The following is a 10,748-nucleotide window of genomic DNA, read 5'->3' as shown; positions in this document are numbered from 1 at the left end:
CTTTATACATTTGAAATTTAATCTCACTATTTTTATTTTTAGGAATTTAATCAGTCTATTTTTTAAATTAAAAAAATTTAAGTCCAACTGTTAAAATTCTTCCATTAAATTCATTGGTTTGATGTTTTAAAATTTAAAAATTCACTTGGTTGTGATGTAACAAAAAATAATGTTAAAAATATTTATGTATATTTTTTTCTTAAAAGCATTCATTCAAACTTTATCATGATAAATTCAATTTAAATTTTAGAATAAAATAGAGGCCAAAACTAAAATTTAATCATTTTCTTATAATGTAATAAAAAAAAACAAATAAAACCCAAAACATGTACCGTTAAATTGTATATAACCACATAACATTGTAATCGAGAAGTTAATGATAGAAACTATTTGAACTAACTAATAACATCATAAAAATACAAAGATAAAATCATATTACAAATTAAAGGGTTAAAGTACTTGGGAGGTCCTTGGAGTATAGGGACTTGATCAAATTAGTCCTATTATTAAATGGATCAATTTAACTCTTATACCATTAAAAAGAATCAAATAAGTCCAAATTGTAATGGTGTTAACATTTACCGTATAAAAAATGTTTTGAATTTTTTTTCAATTACAGTTCAATTTTAAGTAAAAGACTTCATTTGCAGAACCATAAAAAAACTTTATAAATATTGACTATGTTAAACAATAAATGCTAACTTTAATTTAATTTAATTTAATTTGATTCTTTTTAATAGTAACTGGAATAGTATTAACTATTTGGACTAACTAATAACATTATAAAAATATAGAGACCAAATTACATTGCAAGTTAAAGTATAGAGATTAAATTTTAAATTTAAACAAGATAGAGGGGCTGAAACTAAAATTAAACATTTTGTCACTAAAAAAACCGGATACGTGTAAGACTTAATTGATATCATGAGTCAAGCGAGTACTAACTCAATTAGAAAAATTATGAAAAAGTCCTTCCTAATTAAAATTAATTATTCCAAGGTACTTTAGTTTTTTCTAAAATAAATAATTTGCATAGAGTGAGATTTGAAATTATGACATTTGTATAAATAAAACTTTAACTTTACCACTCGACCAAAGCTTTATCTTAAAATATTTGTATATTTTATTTTTATTATGCACACTCTATTACTTCCATAAATTGTGTGTATATATATGTATTTATATATTGAGAATGTAATTAATTGAGTTGTATCACAAGTTAACTCGGCATCAACTCAAGAGTAACGAGAACATCATGATAAACAATTGCAGCGCATTTAATAATCTTAATTTGATGTATTTACGAGTTTGAATTTCGTTAAATCTAACTTTTCATTTTAATATCATACATATTTTATATGTTATTATTAATTAATTTTAAATCATACGTTTCATTATTTATTCAATATTGCTTTTAAACATATTCGTGTGTTCTAAATACGTAGTTTCCACACGTATACAGATTTAAAAATTAATTAAATTTTATTTTATAATAAGAGGTAGATATTTTTTTTTATTTGTAAATAAAATTGATCGCATATAATGTATTAATTAATTGGTTTAATGGTGAAGAAAGTGTCTCAAGCTTCAAGTAGTTTAACATGACTTGCACGCAGGGCAATTATTTCCCTTTCTTTTTCTTCAAAAATTCCTCAATGACTTTCATCTCCGGACGAAGACTTGCTTTGCAACCTCGGCCATTTCCTCCTCCCTTCCGCATTGACTCCATCTCAGGACAATGACTTCAACACTTTGTAACCAGAATAATGAAATAAAAAGCAGCATCCATGAAATAGGCCAGAAGACCCTGACCTAGTCTTTGCCTTAATATTTGGTATATGTATGCTGATAGGTTTGATAAGTCCCTATACTTTTTTCATAATTTCGTCTCTTTATTTTTTAGATTTCAAAATTCAAGTCTAACTATTGAAATTAGTTTGTTAAGTTCAGGTTCATTACAACATCATTTTTTTTAGTTACATTGTTACCAAATGAGTATTTTTTTTTTAATTTTAAAGTGTCATACCAACACATTTAACGGAAAGAATTTAACGATGCTAATAATTTGACCTAAAATTTGAAATTTGAAAAAGTAGAGAGACAATTACTGAAATAAAAATACAATGACTAAATTCTAAATTTGTGAAGAGTACAAAGACCTATGTCATATTTTAACCATGCTAATATTGAAGTTATGCCTCGGCCCCTATACTCTTGTAACTTTTGAAACCTAGTCCTTATATATTTAAATTTAAAAATTTAATCTCTTTTCACTTGGTTGATTTGAAAATTAAAATTTAATTGATAAGATTATTAACTAAACTCTATAAAATTTAATTATATGGTTATCAATTGGATTTTAATTCCTTAAATTAGAATTTTAAAAATTAAAATGTCAAAAATCCACTAACAGTGTTTCTAATTAGACTTTAGTTTTCAAAGTAAAAAAAACTAAATTTTTATAAGTAAAAAATAAAGTTAAAAGAATATTTAAACCTACTTGCAAATTTCCTAATCAAAGTCAACAGTTGTGTTTCAGTTTCAGCCCCATTCTAACAATGCCTAAGAGTGTGCAATAATAAAACCGTTGTGAATTGTCGTAGAGTTGTTCTTGTAGCTATAGACATGCCCTCAATAAAGTAATGGCTTTCTTTGTCCTTGTTACTAGAGTGGCAAATTCTACTGTAGAAGTAGTTAAACCATAGACAGCTTCTTTCAATGTCTTACAAAGGCCAATTAAACAGAACTAAGAGGACTGAACCAGGAGTCCTCCAGGACAGGATCTACTAATTCACTTCCCATTATTATTCAAGCTTAAGCCATAAATAATTCATACAACAACTCTTGCCTTGCCAATTACACACCTTGGTTGGTTCCTGCCGTTTTCATTCTTTTTTTTTCTTTTAAAAAAGCTTTGTTAATTAAAATTAAAAAAGGAAAGTCGTTTTCCCTTGGGATTGAAGCAATCTGTAAAGAACAAAAATATTTGAGAATGCATTTTTTTTTTTGAAACTTTTATTTGGGTTAGCGGTTGGAATGTAGCAGTAGGAATGAAAAATGGTTGTTCTGCTGACTTTGTCCACCCACCTACCTGCCCACCCACCTTCCTTCCATTCTTTCTCTTGTTCCACTGTCGTTTCCTTCACGTCACAGTTAGATTTCAAGAAAGTTAAGCCATCATCAGCCCATCAGGAAAAGTAAACTCTCCTCCCTGTTTTACTATTTACTATCTTAGCATCTATAGGGCTGTAGCTATCCGTAGACTCTTCTCGACTACACATCTTTATATTTCCTCTCTTTCGCTCTTTCTCTGAAGAAAGCAAACAGGACAAACTCCAATACTCCATAGCTGCTCATTACTTTCTTGGGGACGATGACATGGATATGCATGGGTTCATGTCTCCACAAACTTCTTTCTCTTTTTTTAGCATCTATCCTTGCATTAAGTGGAGTCTCTGGAAGGTTTGTGGTTGAGAAGAACAACATCCGAGTGCTATCTCCATTGAGTCTGATAGGAAAGCATGATGGTTCCATAGGGAACTTTGGAATACCAGACTATGGTGGGTTCATTATAGGCTCCGTGGTTTATCCAGAGAAAGGGGCTAATGGTTGTGAATCCTTTACTGGTCAACCCTTCAAGTCCAAGTCTCCTCGCCCCTCTGTCGTCCTTCTTGATCGTGGAGGTATTTCTCTTCAACAGTATTGTCCAAATCCCTGTTTGTAGTTTCTTTTATGCTTCTTTATTTCTTATGCTGAATTCGTCTAGTTTGACTTGTTTTCTTAAGGATTTCATGCGTTTAGTATTGTCTATTGTAATTCCTTGCTGGATATGCATATGAACAAGTTCCCTTGAAGAATAGCTAGTATGTCCATATGCATCAGTATAAGCAGTTAATTTATGGTATGTAGGGGTTTAAAATAGAGCCTTGTATTTGATTTTTTTTTTATTATCATCAAATCATTATTGAGTTGTTGTGTTGCACTTGCAGAATGCTACTTCGCCTTGAAGGTATGGCAAGCGCAACAGGCTGGAGCTGCAGCAGTGTTGGTGGCTGATAGTGTAGATGAACCTCTAATAACTATGGATTCTCCCGAGGAAAGCAGGGATACAAATGAGTTTGTGGAGAAGATAGGAATCCCGTCGGCTTTGATAGAAAAGTCTTTTGGTGACAGCCTGAAGGAGGCCCTGAAGAAGGGTGAAGATGTAGTGGTAAAATTAGACTGGAGGGAGTCGATGCCCCATCCAGACCAGAGAGTTGAATATGAACTGTGGACCAATAGCAATGACGAGTGTGGAGTTCGTTGTGATGAGCAGATGAATTTTGTAAAGAATTTCAAAGGCCATGCCCAGATACTTGAAAAGGGGGGTTACACCTTGTTCACACCACATTACATAACTTGGTATTGTCCTCAAGCTTTTATATTCAGCAGTCAGTGCAAGTCTCAGTGCATAAACCATGGAAGATATTGTGCCCCTGATCCAGAACAAGATTTTGGAGAGGGGTATCAAGGAAAGGATGTGGTGTTTGAGAACTTGAGACAGCTCTGTGTGCACAGAGTTGCCAATGAGAGCAGCAGGCCTTGGATTTGGTGGGACTACGTCACAGATTTCCATATCAGGTGTTCAATGAAGGAGAATAGATATAGCAAACAATGTGCTGAGGATGTCATGAAGTCTCTCGGTAAGTGCTCTTTTTATCCGTATCCTTGGTATCTTCTACCACTCTTGCTTGATTGGCTTCATATGCTTGACCAGATTTGCCTATTGAGAAAATCAAAAAGTGCATGGGTGATCCTGAAGCTGATGTCGAGAACGAAGTCTTGAAAAAGGAGCAAGAACTTCAGGTACCTACACCTTTTTCTTCTTCCATGTTAGCATGACAGAGTTAACATTTTAAGATTAGTCATCTTACAAAGAAGCAAATACTAACTTTCTTAATTTCCTACCATCTGTGGAACATAGGTTGGCCGAGGTTCTCGTAGCGACGTTACCATTTTGCCGACATTGGTTATCAATGATGTTCAATATCGAGGTTTGTTACATAGCTTGTGGGTTTGCTTATTTCATCCAACAATTCCCTATAATGATGCTGAAGTTCTTGGCTTGCTTGCTATGAAGGAAAACTGGAAAGAAGTGCTGTGCTTAAGGCCATTTGTGCTGGATTTAAGGAGACCACAGAACCTTCAGTTTGTTTAAGTGCAGGTACATGGGGGCGGCTTACATTCTAAACTAGGTTAACATTCAGGATTTGTATTTTTTGTATATCTTATTTAATATTGGCTTCATCTTTTTTTAACAGATACTGAAACTAATGAATGCCTTGAAAGAAATGGTGGTTGTTGGCAGGATAAACATGCCAACATAACAGCATGCAAGGTAAATCATTGAAAGTTTTTACGCAGTTCAATGTTGCAAATGAATAACTCCACACTAATAAAAAGGAGATGTTGAATTGGTTTAGGACACATTCAGGGGAAGAGTATGTGAATGCCCCATTGTGAAGGGCGTGCAGTACAGAGGAGATGGTTACATATCTTGTGAAGGTGATTAGATTCTTGTTTTAATGAGATTTGGTTCTCGTTATTTTCCTCATCCAGTCAGTACTTACCCAATCCATTTCTCATCTATTTACAGCCTTCGGGCCTGCGAGATGTACGATTAACAACGGAGGTTGCTGGTCTGACACAAAAGATGGATTAACTTTCTCGGCTTGCTCAGTTCAGTGATTTTATTCTTCTCCAATGGTTTTCTATTATTCTTCAAGTTGTTTTGTTGACTAAAAAACCACTCCATTGCATAAAGCAGGAAAAGCAATTAAAAGGTTGTCATTGTCCACAAGGCTTCCGAGGGGATGGTCATAAATGTGAAGGTACTTCTCAAATCTTAAACCCTCAGGTCTATTTCTATGACAATTGGAAGTTGTTCATCTCCATGTGTTGTTTTCTGCTTCAGATATCAATGAATGCAAAGAACGAAGTGCCTGCCGGTGCGACGGTTGCTCCTGTAAAAACACTTGGGGTTCATATGAGTGCAAGTGTAAGGGGAATCTTCTGTATATAAAAGAGCAAGATGCTTGCATTGGTAAGATATTTCCTCCCACATTCGTTTATATGTACTCACTGTCATTCCAATGATCCGTCTGATCCTTTGTTCATCCTCATCGCAGAGAGAAACGGATCGCGCTTTGGGTGGTTCCTCACCCTCTTGGTACTGGCAGCTGTGGTTGCTGCTGGCTTAGCTGGGTATATATTCTACAAATATAGGCTCAGGGTATGTATGAGATAAACTGACTTTACATGTTGCTTTAACTTTGTACCATTTGATTGTTATATACATATTGATTTGCATTTGTACCTGCAGTCTTACATGGACTCGGAGATCATGGCTATCATGTCGCAGTACATGCCGCTAGACAATCAGCATAACAATGAAGTTGCTAGTGAGGCGCAGCCTTTGCGACAAAGCTCAACAGCATAAACGAGGGTAAGGAGAAAGCATGGATTATGGTATTATGTTGGCCCTCCCATGAAATTCGAGCCGTCCATATATACGTGTATATATTTACAGCTCTTATGAAATTACAAAAAGACACATGTTTAACTGGTATACAGGCACACCCACGATGAGTCATGGTTGTATTCAAATTTTCCTTCACATATAAGTGAGAAGAGAAGAGAATCCTCTTTTGTAGTTGTAGTTTTGTGTGTATGTATATAACATAGTTGATAGGTAAACAAAGGTTGAAATTCAGATGATGACTCATGTCAAGGCATGATCTATATATATACATACATTTTATAGTAGTAATAAGAGAAAAGGGTTGGTGTGAAATTGATTAATTCCGCCTGTTTCCTAGCGTTGCATTGCATTGAAGTACTTGCTGGTTGTAAATTCAATTGCATTTAATGAGAGTTAAATTTTATTATTGTAAAAGCCACACGCCTACTATTTGATTGGGATTCCAAATAATCAAGTTAAAAGTTTTATCCAAATTTTAGAAAGATTTAAATAAAAATATTAAGTCCGTAATAAAATTTTGATTTATATAAAGTGATGATTAAATTTTTTGTTAAACACTCATTTAATATAAATTCAAATCATGTTAGCCCATCTTTGCCTCAATATCGTATAAAAAAACACATGACATCGATTTTGGCAACAGTAAAGAATAAAAAAAAAACGAAATAGTTAAGGAGAAGCGAGGAGGAATAAGAAGAAAACAGTGAAGGAAAAAGGTATGAACGTCATTTCAAATTCAAAGATGGTGATGGTGGTTTATTTATGACAAAAAAGAGGAGCGAAAGTACAACCTAAAAAAATAAAAAAGAGGGAGGGAAGGATTGGAGTTTGGAAAGAAAAAAAACCAATGCCATGTGGCAGAAAAGAGAGGGAAGGATTGAAGTTTAGAAATTTCAATAAAAAAAATTGTCTATGTTAGTCATTTAATGTGTCAATATATCACGTCAACAATTTGTTTATAAATAACGAATGATTTTAATTAGAGTAATTAATTTAAATAATTATCTTATTTAGAATAATTAAATTAAAAAAAATTGATATGATTAAAATGAGATACGTTATTTTAGAGTGGTCATAAGTATAATTTACTCTAAAGTTAATATACACAATTGACCTATGCACCGTAGGAGATACAAACTAATTATTATTGAAGGATGCATGTTAATTATTTCTATTTATTTAATAGTATTTTTATTTTCATATAATCTGTTGGATATAAAGAGTGAAGAAGATAGATTCGGAGACGATATTGAAATAAACAATAGATTTCGAGGGGCAGGTGACGTTTTCTAAAGAGAGCTATTTGCCCCCACGCAAAGTTGCTAGATGGTTAAGACAAAGGTCCTCCCAGGATACAACGAAGCTTTTGAATTTCCTTTGATTAGCAAAATCGAGGAATTTCCTAACTCTTACTTTACTTTCTGAAAAATAGGATTGATTGTAATTTTGATTTGTGAGCACCTTATGATTAAATGCTAAAGTTACATATTTTATGTAATTAATTTGGTTAATTTATGAGAATGCACCACTAATTTTGCCATATTTATTGAATTTTGTGCAGGAATACAATTTGGGGCTAAATAGAAGAAAAAGGAAACAATTGGGCCAAATTGAAGAAAGAAGCAAAGAAGGAGGGCCAAAGTAGAATTTTTCCAATATTAATTAGCTGAAAATTTTGTTGACTTAGTGGGGGAGATTATTTTGGGATTTATTTTATTATGGGATATTTTTCCTTAACTTCCTATGACTAGTTGGCTCCTAATTTAGTAAATCCCCTAGTATAAATAGAGCTTGTATTGTTCATTAATTCATCAATCAAAAATATTAAGTTCTTGTCTTTCAATACATTCTCTCTTTTCTCACGTAGCATTGTTGTTTCTTTAGTTTCCTTTCCTTCAATTTTTAATTTCCAGTAGCTAATCACCAAATCAAGCCATTTGCAATTCATTTTTCAATTTTTTTTCCAAATAGTCAACCACCCCACTTTAATATATTCCAACCCCCATACTCAATCACATCACCCATCTTTTCACCATTTCTACCTTATTTAATTTATCAAATACCAACATGCCCCAAACCTTAGCCAACTAAACCCATTTTCAGCTTTAGGCCAAAATTAGCCTCGTCAAAACTCGTGAGTTATGAACCCGAGCCATTTAACTCCTAAAATTCCAGTACTTATTACTTCTCCGGATTAAGAGTATGAGTTTGTCAACTCATAAAGTCAGATCAACACTAAGTCAAAAAAGACGTCGTTTGATTTAGTGTGGTTAGACGCACAGTTGGAATTCCGAAAGGAACGTTTCTAATCGGTTTTCTGTGAACACTTTGGCGTGCCAAGTGGAGATTGCTGTTTGGTTCCGTCAAGGGAAGTAGTAACCGGATTTAAATGTCCCATGCGGTTGAGGGCATTGGTTCAAGCTAGGCTCTTCTAGAACGCAAAGCTACCGGAGTTCTAAATCACGAACGTTTCGTGGTTGTTCGATCGGTAAGAATTAGTTATTGGACGTTCCATAACTAATTTACACAAGGAAGAGTTGGTGTCTGAGGCGTCCTTGGTAGCTATAACTAGCTTATTGGAAAAGAGGAGTTCATCCAATTTCGAGGATCGGTTCAAAGACGAGGAAAATTCGCGCCTAAAGCTGAGCTCATTCTAATTAATTTTTCTTAATATTTATTTCACGGTTTTTATTATTCTGTTTTCAACTTTTACTTTTGACGTTATTTTTCTGTTAATTTCAGGTTTTCAAATTTTTATCCCCCCGAACATCTTGGGCACGACAATTGCCCCGACATAAATTTGGTCAAGCGAGCAACAATTTATAGTAAACCAGTCTCTGAGGGATCGACCCTACTCCCTATACTGTATAATTTGCAAACTAAGGCGTAGGTTTATATTGGTGGATTCGACACCTATCAGTTTTGGCGCCGTTGCCGGGGACTGGCAACACTTATAATTGTTTAAATCATCTTCATGACCAGATCTTCATCCGGAGATCTCGAATACGACCTAGAGATCAAAAAATCAGCACGAGCACGACGAAAAGAGACAGAAGCTCTTAAACGTGCAAGTAAAGCAGAGGTTGAGATAGGACAAGGGCTCTTAGAAACCGACATTGAAAAATTGAGACAAGCTATTCGTGCAGAGGCAATTCGACGTGGGAAACAAGTCGAAGTGGTTGATCCTGAGACCGAACCACTTCTTGAAACAAAAGAAATAGAAGACAACCTTGGCGAACCAAAAAGGATGGTGAACTGAACCATTCGTCAATTAGCCGCTGCTCCCAACGAGCAAACACCATTATGCATCAACTATCCAATTAGAGAAACCCCATTCGAGTTGAAGTCAGGCCTGATTCACCTTTTTCCCACTTTTCGAGGCTTGAAGAACGAAAATCCACATACCCACTTGAGAGAATTCCACATGGTCTGCTCAAGCATGAAACCACAGGGAGTAACCGAAGATGAAATTAAACTTCGGGCCTTTCCTTTTTCTTTAGTTGATACAGCAAAAGAATGATTATTTTACTTACCTCCAGGTTCTATTACAACGTGAGATGACTTATCACGTGTTTTTCTTGACAGATTTTTCCCAGCATCACGAGCAGCTGAACTTAGGAGAGACATAGTGGGAATCCGCCAAACGGAAAGTGAATCGCTCTATGACTATTGGGAGCGGTACAAAAAACTGTGTGCAAGTTGTCCTCAACACGGTTTGACCGAGCAATCACTTCTTCAGTATTTCTACAAGGGTTTGCTTCCTATGGAAATGAAAATGATTGACGCGGCTAGTGGGGGGCGCTTGTCAATATGACTCCTCAAATGGCAAGAGAACTGATATCCACCATGGCGGCAAATTCCCAACAGTATCGGCCGAATTCAGAACCCACAAGACGGGTTAATAGGGTAAACGTTTCATCCTTAAAAGATAAATTGGATAAGCTTACTAATATTGTTCAATCTATGCTTCCAGAAAAGAAGAATCGGACCCAACTGTGTGGAGTTTGTACTACATCTGAACATCCGACGGATTTGTGCCCAATCCTTAACGAAAATTCAACGACACATGTCGACGCTGTCGGAGGTTTTCTGGGACCTCCACAAAGACGCTATGATCCTTTCTCTAACACCTACAATCCTGGGTGAAATGATCATCCTAACTTGAATTATGGAGCTAATCCCCGATATAATCCGTCATACCAACCGAGACCTTTGCAACCACCGCAAC

The 10,748-nt window shown here is 34.9% G+C and overlaps 1 protein-coding gene across 1 annotated transcript; it reads left to right on the top strand.

The window, feature by feature from the left end:
* Nucleotides 1-3,162: 3,162 nt before the first annotated feature.
* LOC107945280 (vacuolar-sorting receptor 6) lies at nucleotides 3,163-6,840 on the top strand. Its single transcript, XM_016879232.2, has 12 exons — nucleotides 3,163-3,683; nucleotides 3,990-4,682; nucleotides 4,757-4,845; nucleotides 4,964-5,033; nucleotides 5,120-5,203; nucleotides 5,301-5,377; nucleotides 5,463-5,544; nucleotides 5,636-5,718; nucleotides 5,807-5,870; nucleotides 5,954-6,082; nucleotides 6,168-6,271; nucleotides 6,362-6,840. Exons 1-12 carry the CDS (start codon nucleotides 3,374-3,376, stop codon nucleotides 6,476-6,478), a joined length of 1,902 nt encoding a protein of 633 aa, XP_016734721.1. The 5' UTR covers nucleotides 3,163-3,373; the 3' UTR covers nucleotides 6,479-6,840.
* The last annotated feature ends 3,908 nt before the right edge of the window (nucleotides 6,841-10,748 follow it).

This window comes from Gossypium hirsutum, chromosome D12 (assembly GCF_007990345.1).
Source record: "Gossypium hirsutum isolate 1008001.06 chromosome D12, Gossypium_hirsutum_v2.1, whole genome shotgun sequence".
Classification (NCBI taxonomy): Eukaryota; Viridiplantae; Streptophyta; class Magnoliopsida; order Malvales; family Malvaceae; genus Gossypium; species Gossypium hirsutum.
Note: the sequence above shows the minus strand (reverse complement) of the source record. Positions and strands in the feature narration are given on the sequence as shown.